The following is a 17774-nucleotide window of genomic DNA, read 5'->3' as shown; positions in this document are numbered from 1 at the left end:
CTGATTGAGTACATTCTGCAGCTTTCAACCAAGTCAGGGTAACAGCACAGATGTCTACATTCTCTGAGGAGAGTGTATAGGGTATGGAGTTTCTTGATTAGGCTCCTAGCATTGAGTAGTAACATCTTAAGGATTTTTTTGGCATTTGGATAGTTTTGTCATGTTGACATTGCCTAAAATGCTCTAAGGGGATGGATAAATCTTTAGCCAGTATTTGAAAGCTTAGGGAGGACAGGTGCAGACCATCATTGGCAAAGCAAAGTGGTCTGTTAATCATGTCCTCCAGTGCTGATAGATATTGGATTCCTCTGGAATGACACCAGAAACTAAGCCAATTATTAAAATTAGTCATTTCTGTTCATACTGTGGCCTTATCCTTGGCGAAGGTAGAATGCTGCTCAATGCAAGGCTTATGTGTGGTGCTAGATATTGCATTCTGATGTGTGCTTTAGTGATTGCTGAGCGCAGGTGCTGCAGTTTGATGGCTTAGGAGGTATTTGAGGTTTGGAGAGGTTTCTTTTAAGTGCCTCAGCATAAGAATGTCTATGTGTGTGGTGAGTGGTATGTGTGAAGAATGTAGTGTGTGCTTTTGACAACATTGTTTGAAAGCAAGATTTTTGCCTCCAGAGAGGCTATATATGTACATCTCTTGCATACTGTGTTAGTTTCTTTAAGAATTAAAAGGTTATCTGACTACATGAGACAATTGATGCATTGTCTCAGGAAGCTGGCCATAGAAACGCTAGGAAAGTGAACATCCATGTCATCAGGACCTATATTAGGGTTGGGCCATTATAGTTTAGTTGGTTTTACAGGGGTCACCTGTCTAGGGGGAAGGCTAGATACTAGATAGTTTTATGATATTAGTGCTGTTTGATGTGCTATCTAGATACCCTAAGCTTAGCTCTACAGAAATCCTTTCTGTGTTTTGGGTTAAGGTTCTAAGTACTATAGATTTGCTACTATACAGCGTACTGCTAACCACCACTGAGCGGTGAACAGCACTGCAGAAATGCACCCAATTTACAGCAGATAGTAAAAGCTGAAAACTAACTCCCATGCCCTCATGTCAATAAATGACTACACTTAAGCTCCCTGGAGTGCCTCCCAACTCAGAGAGACCAGGTAAACATCTTCTGCCACAAGATGTATGATCCTAGAACTTCTTAATGTAAAAGCACAGCAACAGTAGCAATCCAATACAGAGTAACGCAGAACTAAATCACTAAAAATCCCCCTTGATGATGAAATAGTCTCACTTTAAGCATCCCTGTGTGTTTCCTAAATTGGACTGACCAGGTTACTTTACTACTGCCACCAGAATAGTAGTCCCAGTATTCTTAATGTAAAAACACACTTTGGTTAGCCAGAAGTGAAAAGGTGCCAACTAGCTACAAGTAAGTGTCAATTTAAGCTTCATTATGTATTTCCCAATTTGGACAGACCAGGCTACCTTTTTACTCTCACTAGAACTGCAGTCCCATTCTCCTTAATGTAAAAACCCACTTTAGATAGACAAAAGTTAAAAAGGTTATCAGAAACAATCAAATAACTAGCTACAATAAGTCATTATCACTTTAAGCCTCCCTTTGTGTTTTCCATCCGGATTGATCAGGCTACTTTACTGTTTAATGCCACTAGAATAGCAGTCCCAGTCTACTTAATGTAAAAACTGACTTTAGTTAGCTAAAAGTAAAACCGTATAAACTAGCTACAACAAATAATTGTCACTTTAAGCTCCTTTATGCATTTTCCATCTCTGACTAACCAGGCTGCCTTTGTACTCCCAAAACACACTTTAGTTAGCAAAAAGTGAAAAGGCATCAGTAGCAGATCAAATAACTAGCTACAATAAGTAATTCTCACTTCAAGCCTCCCTGTGCATCTCCCAAGTCAGACCAGGCTACCTTTCTACTCCCACTAGAATTGCAGTCCCAGTCTTCTTAAAGTATAAACGCATTTTAGTTAGCCACAGGTGAAAAGGTACCACAAACAACTAAGCTACAAGGAAATGTAAGGCAGTTCAAAGGCAGACAAGTTTATACAGGTGACGGACATCATCTGACAGGTCAGAGGGGGCAGATCAACAATGTTGTTGTATGCAGACGATTTGGAACTGCATGCAAACTCTAAACAGGATGGATACAGCTAAGCACAGACAAGAGAGTGCCCATGACAGCAAATTGGAGAAATCAAAAGAAGCTGAAAATTGAAGGGAAAATAGTGGAATAGGGTAATAGCTTCAAGTAACTGGAGGTCTGGTTGAGAAGATGGGAATTCTGAATGAGGAAGAAGGTCAGAGTTAGAATCAGAGGTATTACATCTATTTGGCACAAAGTGTAAGCAGTTCTTTATGGCACAGAAAGCTGGATAGTGAAGGCAGAGCAGCTTAGGAGCCTTGAAAGTGATTGAGATAAAGTGCTTGAGATGTACAATAAGATGCACGCTGTGGGACAGATGAAGAAATTAAAGCATCAGCGCAGATGTCAGAGTAGCCCCAGTTACACAGAAGGTCAAGAAGAAAGGATTAAGGTAGTTTAATTACATATGCATGAAATCGGAAGGCACTTTGGTAAAGTAGATTTGGGAAAGACTGGAAGAATGCAAGAGGAGACGAGGTCATCCAGTCAAGCGATGGATGAATTGCGTTGCAGGTCTCGGAAGGCACTTTGGTAAAGTAGATTTGGGAAAGACTGGAAGAATGCAAGAGGAGACGAGGTCATCCAGTCAAGCGATGGATGAATTGCATGCCAGGAGTCCTGCAACAGTCGGGCATGATTGTTGAGGAAGGTAAGAAAATTGCTCTGAATTGACACCATAACCCCATGATGATGATATATGGGAAGTGGAAAGCATCAGCTGTGGGTTACAACAGTCAAGTTTTTTGAAAGCTAATAGTTCATAAGCTTGACAAAAGAATCTTTCTTAACTGAAACAAAACATTTGAGAATGTATGACATAGCAGAATGACAGATAAGCTAGTGGGAAGAGGTACTATTGCCAAGAACTGTAAGGAGCATGAGAAACTGAGTGGAATGCCAGAAACAAAGGCTGGTTATAAGAGGGTTATTGTGCAGAAAGAAGGCACTGACTACAAGAGCACCACAGGCTTTATCACTGGGACCTGTATTATTCAGTATATATTTGGCAGACAGAAATATAGAAAAAAAAATATGATAAGTTAACTAGCATATTATCAAATATAGATCCAAGTGAAACAGTTAATGTGGATGGTCTATATATATATATATATATATATATATATATATGTGTGTGCGTGTGTATATATATATATATATATATATATATATATATATATATATATATATATATAAATAGATATAGATATATATATCGAAACACTTTGGAATCTCGAAATACTGAAATGTCAAATTTCAGTATCCCGAGACCAACGTGTCGAATCTGCAGATGCACGAAACTGCAGAATATCGAACCTGAAAATGTTGAACCCACAGTACTGACAGCAGTTAGGTAAGTGTGGTGTTTTTAAGGGTTTTGAGGAGGGTTTGTGTGTTTGTGAATGTGTCTGGGAGTGTTAGGTATGGGTTAGGGTACGTAGGTGAGAGTGTGAGTATGTCAGTGTTGAGAGTGGTGGTGTTTGTATCTGGTGATGTGTGCTTGTGCGAGGGGGGTGTGGAATGTATGCTGGTGGGTTTTGTGTGTGTTGGTGTTTAGTGCTTCCTCAGAGTTAGTATATATAAGTGGGGGAGCGCAGCCCTCCACATGGGCGGGTGCATGGGGGCTTGTCCCCCTGCTTTTATAGTGTGTGTGTGTGTGTGTTTGGGTTTGTGTTGTTGTGTGGAGGTAGGTGTAGTTGTGTTTTTTGTGTGTGCTTTAACGGTCACGGTTTTCATTTTGCAGTTTTGGTTTTTGGTGTTTTGGCTTTATAGTCTCGAAATACTGAAATTCGATATTTCAGTATTTCGAGATTATAAAGTGAATCCGTGTATATATACCTGGGAGTTATAATCACTCCAAAGAAGAATCATGAAGAATAAATGAGATGGCAGTGACAGAAGCTAACAAAATGTTGAGAGTGAGGGAAACCAGTGAACATAATAGTTAAGGTCTTTGCCTGCCATGCACAAGGTTCAGTGTTTGTTCCTGACCTGTAGTCAATGCCTGTTTGGAGTGTGCATGTTCTCCCTCTGTCTCTGTGGGTTCCTCCTACCTCCAAAACACATGCTGAGTGTTTCCATCTCAAACTCACCAATGAATGGAGCTGTGGGCAGCAGCGCAGACTCTGCATGATGTCCTATAGGATGAAGAGTTGTATAGACCAACCACTTTGGGCATCTACTGTGTGCAGTATCCTCAAGATAGTAGAACACGGATCACCGACTGCATGCTGTGGCAGGGCTAGCCACTCAGTGGTGTAAAATATAGATCTAGGTGATTTGGTTTTGTTGACTAATGGGCATGGGTATTTCAAGGTGATAAGTGGGTCGATGATCCAGTTTACTCAGCCCTACAAAAGGGACCCATGCTAACAGTGGGAGGGATGTATATTTCCCTGTTGGCCAGTGTGTGCCCTCCATAAAGTCCAGCAGCCCTCTGTCAGTAAGCTACTGGCCAGCTGGTGTCCAGTTGCCCAGCCTGCGTTACCTGGGATAGCTCTGCTTAGCGAAACCGGGACACAAAACTAATCAACCTGCCAGACATGAACTGCGAATTGTTATAGATTCACTGGATGACATGATTGATGGAGGAGGCTGGACCATACCACTCAACCTAGAAACATCAAAAATCTGGACAAGGCCCATAAAAAATAGGTACAAATCTGTACGCTGTTTAACATAAAAGTTGCATACATAATTATGTAACCCCGCCCACTCCAATGGAATTGTGGAGTACCAACTTTCAAACTCAAACTGAAGAAGAGACAACCAAAATATGGCACCAGAGTCCCCCTGCAACCATTCCAATGTCCCATTACCTGGCTATTTGGTCCCATTTACCATAAACACTAATGTGCGCATACTGCTTTACTTCTACAATGATTTAGATTTTATTTTTACACTTTACAGCACAATGCACAAACACTAATACATCTGTTAAACAAAGCAATACTGTCTCACAATGAAAATAGACTTGGCATTAAAACTTCTCTGCCCTTGAAACTCACATTCATTAAAAGAGCATTGAAACCTATACCACACCCAAAGAAAATGCATCTGTCCAGAGGTGGATAAAGATTACCTTTGGGCTATATGACTGTATTAAGTTATATTCCTTGTATTAATACAGCACACTTGTTAGAGCACATTTTAAATTTATTGTTTAAACATTTTTTCAGTAGGCAATGAAACAAAATGCATGAACCAGTAATGACAAAACTGCCCAATTCAGAACATTTCCATCATAAAAATCTACTTCCACACACGCACACACAATATATAATATATATATATATATATATATATATATATATATATATATATATATATATATAAAATAGAATGACAGCAGTGTAAGGCATAAGCATCTTGTACAGCTTCTTACACTTATTTTCAATATTGTTTTTTATTTTGGGGTGGGGGGGGTGAGACAAAGGCCAAAAACCAAGGACACATTTTAAACATTGCTTATATAACTTTGGAAAGTTGCTAGAATAAAATGTGTTACCACCATGCATTTTACTGGCAAGTCTTAGAGCAACATACCACTATGCCAAATCAGCAGCTTGTTTCCCAAAAGATAGGAAGTCTGAAACTTAAATAGCTATCATTTAGTGAAAATTCATTTCTCACTTCTCACCATAGTTCTCAACCTCCTAGCACAAAAAAACTGGACAAAGCCAATAATGGGGGAATACAGCCTCAAAATAGGTACACATTTCAAATATTGATCTTATAAACTTAGACAATTACTAGAATAAAAGTTTTTGTTACCATTTATTTTCTGAAGAATATGAAGTTTGAAATTCAAATGCCTGTCATTATTTAATGGATTCACCCTTCAGTGATTTGTCATAAATATCCTGAAAACCACAGATTTTATGAGGAACAGATTAAAAATATGGCAGAAATTCACAAGTGATGGTGGGTACAGAACCAGTAGAACAAAGAATCTTTTGTGTTGTTTCCTTCAAATAATGTACAAAAAGAGTACCTGGCATAAACTACCTCCTGCACATTAAGCACTGCACCAATAGTATGTAAATTCTACAACTACAAAACAGGAAAATGCTCTTACTGTTAATAGTGCAAAGCTTGCATATATAGCACTTACAGAAAGTGGGCTTTCTAAAGATGAACAAAGATGAAAACTTTAAACACTTCAAAGACATTGGTATTACAGCATCTGTTGCCATATCTGCAGCACTGTTATTAAACAGAACCACAAACAAATGTCTAAGAATTCATAGGAAAGCAATTTTTGTAATGAAACCTGGGTGCCTGAATAGAATTTCAGCCTTCCTGCTGAAACTTCAAGTGTCTTCACTTTGCAACAACAAATGCTTAACTACTTAAAAGGAATGGCTAACCAGCATAGCAATTTCTAATGGTCATTAGCTTGGCCTGTCTCTGATAAAACATCACTTCCCTGCATCTCATGCACTGTTCAGACTGGATGATCTTGTCTAATGAAGTTATAAAACTGCTGCATGCAATAAAGAAAATCCTTCACTAACAGCAACCATATTCGATAAAGAAAGAAAAAAACATAAAAGCTTTAAGGAGAATTTTCTAGGTGTGCTACCATGTAACCCCCTAAACAAACTGTAGCTAGGCTAGGGGAAGAAATATATTAACACACACACACACACACACACACACACCCTCTTTACGATAACTGCTTACAGCATGACAACAGCCATGAATCAAAAAGATTTTCTGCGATGACTGCTTGCAGCATTTAAACATATCCAAAACACACACACACTCTACTACTTGTTGCAGCATTTGAACATATCCAAAACACACACACTCCTTACCTTAACAGATATCCAAAGCGACTTTCTCCTCCGCAGTGATAACTGCTTGTAGCATTCTCCAACAGCCATGAATCCAAAAGATATCCAAAATGAAGTTTTCTACAATAACTACTGTTTGCAGCATTTGAACATATCCAGATTCCAAAACGACGTTGTCCGATAATAACTGTTCCCGCCCGCTTGCAGCATTTGAACAGCCTTGAGCACCCAGCTGGAAATGTGTGCAGAGCTGAATTCTGATAGGCTGGTAGCACCGACGGCACTGACATCATCGCGCACGTGATGACGTCAGCCAAAACAGCACGGAAATTAAAAACGAAGTGGAAAAAAATAGGAAATGAAGGGGTGCCACTCAGGAATTGTGGCACCCCATCATTTGGACCCCAAAACTCGGTAAAAAATGAGTAATTCAGATGGTTGGGAGGTATGGGCTGGACATCCTATGTATCCAAGATAGAATATGGAAGGATAGCACAGCAAAGCCACATGGTTTGGGATCCAGAGTCTACTACTCAGGATGAGGACAGGCTAAAAATGGTGTGGGAATTATGATGAGGGAAAGTTTTAAGAAGGCAGTGAGGGATGTCATCAGAATTAACAACAGACTCATGGGAAGCAGACTCCAGTCTAAAGATAGGACATTATTCATAATCTTAGTGTATGCCTCACAGCAGAGTTTTGATAGTGAAGAGAAGAGTACATTTCAACAGCAGTTGCAGGACCTACTCGATAAAGCAGGACAACATGAATTGGTGTTGATAATGGGTGACTTGAATGCACATATCAGGACAGACAGAAGGGGATATAAAGATTCCCTGCATCCACATGAGTGGGACAACAGGAATAAAGGAGAAGCCATTCTAGATTTTTGTCTAGCAAATGGCTTGATAGTAATCAACACATGGTTCAGAAAGAGAGGCAGTCTTAAGATCACAGACAAGAATGGCCAACATGCAACTCAGGTAGACTTCCTCCTAGTAAGGAAAAGCCACGGAGGTAGAATCAGTGATTGCAAAGTCATCCCCAGTAAAACAGTTGGTCCACAGCATAAACCACTGGTTGCCAAAAATCAGCTACAACCAGTGGTCAGAGAAGGCTCTAAGGTCAACAGAGACCAGGCTAAAGACCTAGAAGTTGACTGAACAGAAAGTACAACACTTCAAGAAATTACTCTGAGCTGTAGCACCCCAAGAAGTGGAGCAAATAGGTGGAGTTGAAGAAGAATGGCAGTGCGTCAAAACAGCATGTGTAAGGACTACAGAACAGATATGTGGCTGAGCGAAGTATGGAAATAAAGTACATAAGGAAAGCTGGTGGTGGAATGCAGAAGTCCATGAAGTCATCAGATGAAAGAAGATGTGCAGGAAAAAGTGAGAAATAAAAAATATGGACCAGGCTAGGAAGGAACAGGGCATCAGAGGCACTCTACCAGCTTCTGGAAAGTGACTCAGTAGGTGGCACAAAGAAACTAAATCAGGTTGCAAGGCAATGGCAGAAAGATAAAGAAGACCATCAAAACACCCTTCATAAGAGATGCCAGCAACAACCTACTCACCAGTCCACAGGACATTAAAGGCAGATGGAAGGAGTATTTCCAGCAGCTTATGAATGAAGAAAACCCCACAGAAGTTGTGCTGCCCTAGACTCAGCCTATGATGAAAGAAGAAGAGGAGCCCACCAAAGAAAAAGTAAGAATAGCACTAAGGAAAATGAAGTCATGGAAAGCAGTAGGCTCAGATGAGGTCACAGAAGATATGATAAAGATGCTGAGTGAGACAGAGAGAATTCACTCCTGAGGGTACCTACAGCAGTGTGGAGAGAAGGACATATGCCAGATTACTGGAGAATAAGCATACTCATGCCATTGTACAAAAACAAAAGGAGCATCTACAACTGCGGGCAGTGCAGAGGTATCAAACTCCTGTCACATTGCTTGAAAATTCTGGAGAGGATGGTTGATAAATGGATATGCAGAGTAACAGAAAGTAAGATGGGAGATGAGTAGTTTAGATTCAGATCAGGATGCAGCACAACTGATCCATTGTTTGCAGTGAGACAGATAATTGACAAGAAGCTAGAGATGAGAATAGAGCCTGATTGGGCATTTCTAGACTTGGAGAAAGCATATGACAAGGTCTCAAGAAAATTGATTTGGGCAGCCCTGTGTTGGTTCGAAGTCCCTGAAACATTGGTAGAATTAGTGCAGGCTATATACAAGGACCCAATAACTCAAGTACGAACAGTGTTTAGTCTCAGACGGGTTACCAATGGGAATGGATGTGGATCAAGGTTAAGCTTTGAGCCCAACTCTGTTCCTAATGGTGATTAATTACATTATCAAACAGGTCAGAGAGTACAGCTCAACAAGCAAAGTTTCTGTATGCAGACGATGTGGCATTACAGATAGACTATGAGTAATAACTTAAGCAAAAGATAGAGGAATGGAATACAAAACTGAAGGCACATAGGATGAAAATGAGTACAGATAAGAGTGGTAATGGCAGCAAATTGGGTAAATTAGAAGAAGCTAAGGCTGGAGATAGAAGGGAAGATAGTAAAACAGGTTAACAGCTTCAAGTGTCTGGTAGAGATGGTTGAGGAGAAGGAAAGTCTGAATTAAAAGGTCAAACCTAGATTCAGAGGGGCCGGTGCCAACTGGCATAGTGTGTCAAGTGTAGTGTATGACAGATGAATGCCAAAGAAGTTGAAAAGTACGGTGTATAAAACAGTGGTGTGACCAGTACTAAATATGGTACAGAAATTTAGGCACTGAAGGCAGAGAAAATGAGGAAGCTAGAGGTGAAGGAAATTAAGTGCCTGAGATGGGTGGTAGGATGCGCACTGTGGGACAGATGAAATGAAGGTGTAAGAGCAGAAGCCAAAGTAGCACCAATTGCAAAAATATCAAAGAGAACAGATTACAGTGATTGGTGCACATGTGCAGAAAAGCAGAAGACAATCTGGTGAAGAAGATTTGGGACAGATAGGAAGAAGGCAAGAGGAAATGAGGGCATCCAGCAAAGAGGTGGATGGATTGTCTGACAGAAGATCTGCGACAGTCAGGCATGAGTGCCAAAGAAGGCAGGAGTGTGGTGTTGAATTGAGAGAGATGGCGACAGTTAACACACCACCCCAACCCCATGTAGAATGTGGGAAAAAGGGGACCGATGATGATGAGGGGAATTGACTCCCAAGAGGCAGAGATTATTCTCTGACTGGACACACAGTCATTGGTAAGACCAAATACTGGGGACATTCAAAGGAAAGGAACTCAGTTTTGAAGAAAGGGTGTAGTGATGGGTCCAGGAAAGATGGTTTAGACAAGGAAGGGAGGTAATGACTCGTCATGTACACACTTGAAGAGAGAAATGAGTAGAGGCATGATTTAACTACATGGAATAACAAGAGACGGATAAGGGTGTGACTGCAAATAATGAAAAGAAGAAAAAGGAACAAGGAGAAAGCGTCAGCAGGATGAGGCATCTTTTATGACAGGCACAAGAAGGGTACATGACAGTTGTGTTAGATGGATATAAGTGCTGTGTGTGAAAAGGTCAAAACCTAATAGTCAACATCAGAAATGTCAACATATAGGGAGAAAGGGAAAACCTGTATTATGCGATTGCAGGACATCAGGGATTATGGAATTGACCCTTTCCCTAATGTAGAGTGATCTCTGAGTTAGTGTACATAATTAGCAAGTGGTGTGGGAGGCTGGGTTGCAGGAGAGTTTGTCCCCCTACGAAAAAAAAAGGATCTGTTTTTCAGTTTGACAATCTCGTGTCAGTGTTCTGGCACTCTACATTCAGGACATTTGATCAAATGGGATGAATCCATGCAAGAAAGCACTGAAAAAGTACTGGGGAGATGGAAAAATGTACTTCAGGATACTGAGTAAAAAGCATTAGATAGCGTAAAGGGGGTTGAGATTCATTAAGGAGGGGATATCAGGTGAACAGGTACTTGTGCTAGTCTAGCTGCAACAAATGGACATAAGCAACAGGCTGCATGCCTCCTCCTCTCATCATTCTCATTTATTTATATCCTTTTAGGCACAGGAACATTCTTATTTGTTTTGTAAGAACTTTGAAGAAAGGTACTCAAGTGTGACAAATAATCATTTATAAATTACATGATCATGGTATTGAAATGTTGCATTTTGCCAAAATTGATCCCTGTTTTGATTTGCTTGACAGAAAAACATGACAGCCCTTCATTATGCTGCACAACATGGACATAATAAAGTAGCTCATCTTCTGGTGGACTCTGGAATAAATCTCGATGCAGTTAATCACGTAAGTATTCAACAGAATGAGTTGAGAGCTGTTGTACTTTGTTGTAATTTAAATATGATAGGTTTTGGTTACCAAATATGTCTTGAAGTTGTAGATATAAAACTGCATATCCACATAAAGTAGTGCCTCTCAAACATTTTGCAGCAGTACTCTCTGCATCCTTCGTAGTTTTACTAAGTATGTCATTTAAGTGGTGCTTTATTTTGAACAGCTAGTATGTATGTGCTATTGCTCATTGATTCAATTAAGGTTGATACCCTCAGGGAGCAGCTCATAATCATGTCACGCTTTATACTGTACTGAACAAACTGAGTTTAAGTAAAGATGACTTTATACGCAATCTTTAATGTTGCAGGGGAATTTTAACTTTGTCAGACCCATTTTATGTTTTTTGACTGGTTAGAATGAAGTACGCATTGATGGCTCCATGGACTTTTTGTACTCTAATGTTAGCAAGTCCCCTCCATCATTGCTTCACAAAAAATATTGTCAAAACAATAAATGCCTGTAAGAATACATCAGAGGTATAGCTCAATGGCAGCAATCTTTCCAAGTAAAACAAAGATATAAAGGGCATAATTTGTATACAGTTTGCTTTTGCATATGCATCTGTTAGCTTCTGTCCACTGGTACTGGTGTGTGTACCTGAAACAACCAGCAATCTTCATACATGATGACTGGTTCTTGGGTACAGTTAGTAGTGGCAAAGTTCAAGATAGTGTCTGATACCAAGTATATACCATGCAGACTAAAGCACACACTTTTTAGGAATAATGTATTTATTTTGTACAATGAGAGGTCCTACAATTCAAATCAAAAATGCCATCATGTGTGATATAAAGGTCAACAGAGGTGATGTTTTTTTTAGTTACAAACTCACAAAAAAATGCTATCTCAGAGTTTGTATCCCACTTTAGGTTTGTATTTAAGGTCATTGCTAACATCAAAATGTTACAAAGGCAAATATTGTAGTCTATAAATTTTTCTTTAAAACAATCATGCTTCCTGTGAACAACCTGTAGTACACTGAATATATTTCTAGTTGTTTTATCCTATCTATATAGCACAGATATTAATAACCAGAGTTGAGATTTTTAAAATATATGTGAAAGCTCTCAAACTTTTAGAATAAAAAGATAGTAGCTACACTTACTTTTGAAAAAACAAGCTTCCTGGATTTTTTTGATTAGCATAGTAATATTGTAAGAAATGCCATCCAAACAATTTGCTGTTATTACTGGTAAACTTCAGCTAATCGTCCACAGTTGATCCCAGATTCTTGTAAAGCAGCACACTACCAAAGATGAAATTATTTATAGTGTAAGTATATAATTTATCATTACCCTATTTTTTAAAAAAGCAACTGGAGATGTTAAACAGGAAAACAATTTCAGTGAATCAAACATATAATTGATTTACAGATTTCTGCAAGCTGAGGTGATCTCTTTCTGACAAAATGACAGCCCCAAATTTGCAGTCACCTGCAAATTTATAACACCGTACATTAGTACCAGAGGTAGAAACAGTATAAGAATTGACAAGGAGAGGTCCAAGAGATCCTTTAGGGTTGTGGCTCTTAGTTCCTAGTGTTCCCTGGGGCACATTCATGTCAGTTCATCGACACCAGCGGCATCTCTGATCTAGTGTTCAGTGGCTCGGACCCTGACCGATCTAAGAGCTGAGGTGCCAGCATTTTATCCAGGGGGTAGGCTCAACTCCAAAACTCATGAAGCTGCCCCTTTCCTTTGGGGATTTGCACTGGACTACTATATCAGCTTTGGAGCTGTGCAGAACGTCTAGACCAATCCTTGTTGGGTGATATGGCTCTTATAGAAAGGGTTCCTGGTCCTGTCTTGAACTCCACATTCGAGATTTTTGCTCTCTCATTCTAGGGAGGAGATTTTTCTCTCTGGCTAGGATCCATCTCTCCCCCACAGAATTTCTCCAGTTCCTGATCCTTCACCTTCTATCCCATTGGGACAGCCAATGTCTAAAAATCTTGAGTCCATTCACATTGGAAACCACCTATCAACTTTACAGTCCTTCCCAGAGCATCCCACTGGGGAGGTTCACTGAAAGCATAAGTGCAGAAGGAGTTACATTGACTTCCCTGCACGAGTTTCTAGCTGAAGATACTGACTTTAGTGTAGGGGAGAGGTCCTGTAGATCCCCCGTTGAGGATGCCTCATTTGGTGAAATACTAGAACTACTCAGACAGGGGGGGGTCCTCAGAAACTCCATCCCAAGAAGAGTCAGTATTTCTCAAGGTTTTTTGGACTCACACATCTACTTCTTGGGTGGTCTCATCCATGGATCAGATGGTAGATTTAATGTCTAAATGGACATGGAAGGAATTGGACATGGCCAAACCAATCCCATGTAAACCTGACAAATTTCTGTTTTCACCAAAAGATCCTCACTGGAGCAAGGGTCCTCTTGATTCCATGGTGATGGTGAAGGCGGCCACCAGAAAGGAACTTGCTGAAGATAGTTCTACTGGCCATACTCCTAAAAGGGAGTCTTGGGTATTGGACACATTTGGAAACCAAGTCTATGCATCAGCGACCTTCTCTCGCAGGGTACTGAATTATCTGGCTCATGCCACACACTTCCAGAAGGATCTGATTAAAGACCTATCCAAATCTCTATCAGGGTCCTTTTCAGCTGAGGAAAAGAAGTCTGTCAACTCACAGTTGGCCACCCATAAATCGTTCTGTAATTTCTCAACGCACTTCATCTCCAATGTGACTGAAGGCACTTCTGGGGCTGAGAGCACCTTTAGGAGATATGCCTGGATGTGCTTGTGAAATTTTGTTAATCACTTTAAGATGTCCTTCATCAATCCCGTCTGTGCTGGATAGACAGTCTTCAGTCTGAAAGTTAAAGAAGCATCATCCAGGAGTAACCAAGATGGTAAGACCCTGTCTGCTATAGGTATCCAGTTTTCTACACTCTAGAGGACCTTTTCCAGAAATCAGAAGGGAGAAAAGAAACTGTTTTTCCAAAAGTCACAAAGGTTTGCTCCTGACACTCCTGGTAAGAGACCACCCTTCCCCAAGGCAAAGGGCATTAATTTGATGGTGGAAGTCACCCCTGTGGCAGAGGTGGTCAGCAAAACCAGGGCTTTCAGGGTCCTTCCTCTGATAGACCTTATTACTGTTCCTGAATGTTTGCTTGTCTACCATACTCTGGAGGCAGTCGAGGGGGGAGGGGTTAACCCTCCATTCCATGGCCTGGACATCCATCATTCCAGATGTTTGGGTGTAGAGGATCATAGCAAGAGGCTGCACCATCCTTTTTCTCTCCCTTCACCACACTTAAAGAGACTTCCCAGTGTCCCACCCTCCCAAAGGGAAGCAACAAAATTAGAAATAAAAAAAAAAAATTATAAAAAAACAGGGTCATTCAAAAGGTCACGCCAGACCAGCAAAGATTTGGAGGTTCATGCTGAAGAATGGTGACCTCAGGCCAGTTTTAGTCTTGTCATTTTAACAAGTGTGCGAATAAAATGAACTTATGGATGGTCGTAGTACGGGTCCATACTTCCATTACTAAGGAAGGACGGTTGGATGTGCTCGATGGAACTTTAGGATACATACTACCATATAAAAATGAGCAGACTCTCCAGAAGGTTTCTGTGCTTCTGGTGGGGAGCCAGTCATTTCCAGTTCAGAACCCTACCCTTTGGTCTCACCACAGCAACCCTGATGTTCACCAAGTGCATGGCAGTAGTCGCAGCTCATCTTAATCTGCAGAGATTCAGTGTTCCCATAACTAGACAACTGACTCATAACCTCCCCCACCAGGAATTTTCTTCTCCAAGTCAGGGACTTCTTGCTTCATCTTTGCTCAACACTAGACATTATGGTGTACCCAGCCAAATCCAAATTTCATCCTATTCCAGACCTCACAATTCAGTGGTGCTCTTTTGATCACGAAAATGCAAGTTGTCAAGCTTCAACAAACCATGATTTCCACACTCCAAAAAAGGTGCTTCCTGTTCTTTCCTGTCAGAAGCCATCTACAAAATTGATCCTACATCACCTTTGCTCAGCGGTGGCTGCCATCCTCTTGATTCCTCTTGCCAGGTATCACATGAGGGTGCTTCAGTGGACCCTGTCAGCTCAGTGGTTAGTCAGATACTAGCCCATGAGTTTTCACATCTCTCTGACAAAGATATGCAGGACTCATATTCAGTGGTGGCTAGAGTCCCTGATAATCTCCCAAGGTCTTCCTTTTGTACTACCTTCTCCACAAGCCACAGTGACTGTGGACACTTCCCATGTGGGGGGGGGGCATGTTTTCCAAAAGACAATCAAAGGCTTGTGGTCCCCTACAGAGGCTAGTCTTCACATCAATATCTTGAAGGTGGGAGCAGTCCTCCTGTCATTGCAGGCCTTCCAGGATGCTCTCCCCACAGGCGTGATTTCAGTCCAGACAGACAATATGTCAGTTGTCTGGTATATCAGTAAACAAGGAGGAACATGATCCTGCCACATGTGCTGCAAGGTCATGAACGTGTATCTTCTCATAGCTTTCTGATAGCAACATATATTCCAGGGTAAGTACAGTGTTCTAGCAGACAAGTTGAGTAGGTTCATCCATCTCCCTTATGAGTGGTCCCTCAGTCCAACAGTGGCAAATCAGATTTTCAGCCATTAGGACCAACCTTGCTGCAGTCATTTTGCCTCCCCATACTACTCCAAGTGCAGCAGCTACTTTGCCCTTATTCCCCAGGAAAGGGAGAAAACAAGGGATGCTGTGATCCACAGTTGCCCCATGGACTTCTGTACGCCTTTTCTCCTGCTGAAATTTCTTCAGAAAGCATTTGCGAGAAAAGTCACAGTAATCCTCATTGCTCCCTTTTTGTCTCAATAAGTCTGGTCTCCCCTGATTCACCGTCTGGTTCCACTCCAGATCCTGTCTTTCACTCATCAGGGTTGACTCACCCTGACATTCAAGCCGTCAGATGGATTGCATGGTTTCTCCAGTCCCGATGATGGCTAGACAGTCCAGGCTTTCTTCCCAAGTCATTTACATTTTTACCTCTTCACAATAACTTTCCACCATGAAGGTCAGTAAAAACAAGTGGAAAAGACTTTTATCTATGGGCTTCCAGCAAAAACTCGGATCCTTTTTCAGCACCTCTTCCAGCTATTTTGGAAATACAAGCAGCCATCTCCAGTTTTCATGTTGGGGAGAATCACTCTTTCATCACCTCCCTTAGATTGACCAAAGCTTTTCTTAGGGGTACCTTCCTTCTTCAACCTCCACTTAGGGGTCCTGTTCCTCCCTTGGATATTACCATTACACTACAGGCCTTGACTACTTCCCCCTTTAAACCTACAGCTAAAGTTAGCTTAAGATTTATGATCTCGAAAAGTCTGTTTTGCTGGACATCATGTCTGTTGGGAGGATTTTGGAGTTCACATTTTGTCCAGTAAATCCCCCATTTATTTTTTCACAAGAACAAAGTTACTTTAAGAACTAATCCTTCATTTCATCCAAAGGTAGCTTCTGAATCATTACTCAGTCTGTTGTTTTTCTTCACAAATTTCTCCAAAAAAGGGAAATATATTTCACATTGCTGAATGCCAGCTTCCTTTTCATTTGCATCACACTAAGAAGTTTAGAAAGACTGATCAATTGTTTCCTTTTCCACATCTAAACTGGTAAAAGAGGTATCTTAAGTGACTCTCTCCCTCTCTCTCTCTCTCGCTGGTTATCTGATTGTATTTTATATGTCTGCAAAGAGAGGGGTTTATGTTTACCCAAATCTCTTAAGGGCCATTCAAATAGATCTGTGGTTACATCTACAGCAGCTTTCTTCTCCAGAGTATCGCTGATGACATTTGTGCTGATGGTACTTGGTGTAATGTCCATACCCTCATTTCTGTCTATAAATCGCATTGGCAATCGAGGTCAAGAGCCTCCTTTGATTCAGCTGTGCTCTGGCATATCCTCCCTTGAGACCTGCCAAGTATAATAGTAGCTGGGGAATGGATGGAAGAGACAACTTCAAATGTGAAAGCTTTGTACTTTCTATAATGATAGATTGTGTTTTTTGCTTCTGACCTTCCTCATCTTCCCTCCCTCCTACCTCCATCCTTGAATTATTTCCATGGCTCCTGGAGTAACTGTACTTATAGCTACCTTAGTTTGGTCATGTACCCTTCAAGTTCTAAGTTTGGTAGCTGTTTTTTTCATCCTATGGAGTATTTGGTCTTGTAGGTCTGTGGGGTAATTTTCTTTATATCAGTATAGGAGCAAAATCAGTCTGAGGTAATTCTCTCTCCTTACAGGATGTTATGGGTAAGGGAAGGAGCCTGAGCACTGGATTCAAAGTCTGAGAGTGGTCAAAGTCAGATCTGAGATGGATTTGTTAACTCATCTGTTGAGGAAGTGCAGGAGCAGACAACACGGGTCTATCATTATGGTAAGTACATAACTTTTGATCTGATGTCAATTTTCATTTTTCCTCAATGTATGGATTTAGATCCAATACTCTAATCCAATGGTCA

At 40.8% G+C, this 17774-nt stretch overlaps 1 protein-coding gene across 2 annotated transcripts in view; it reads left to right on the top strand.

Annotated features, from left to right (window-relative positions):
* The window catches only part of ANKDD1A (ankyrin repeat and death domain containing 1A), a 1318298-nt gene that overhangs the window by 967798 nt on the left and 332726 nt on the right, over window positions 1-17774 (top strand). For both annotated transcript variants that reach the window (XM_044078678.1, XM_044078677.1), the window contains one exon: window positions 11155-11253. In XM_044078678.1, the coding sequence (XP_043934613.1) occupies window positions 11155-11253 (99 nt within the window). The remainder of the gene's footprint in view (window positions 1-11154; window positions 11254-17774) is intronic.

Source organism: Protopterus annectens, chromosome 7.part1, assembly GCF_019279795.1.
Source record: "Protopterus annectens isolate FY-2018-M chromosome 7.part1, PAN1.0, whole genome shotgun sequence".
In the NCBI taxonomy this organism is placed as follows: Eukaryota; Metazoa; Chordata; order Ceratodontiformes; family Protopteridae; genus Protopterus; species Protopterus annectens.
The sequence above is the reverse complement of the archived record's forward strand: the minus strand, read 5'-3'. Positions and strand labels throughout refer to the sequence as shown.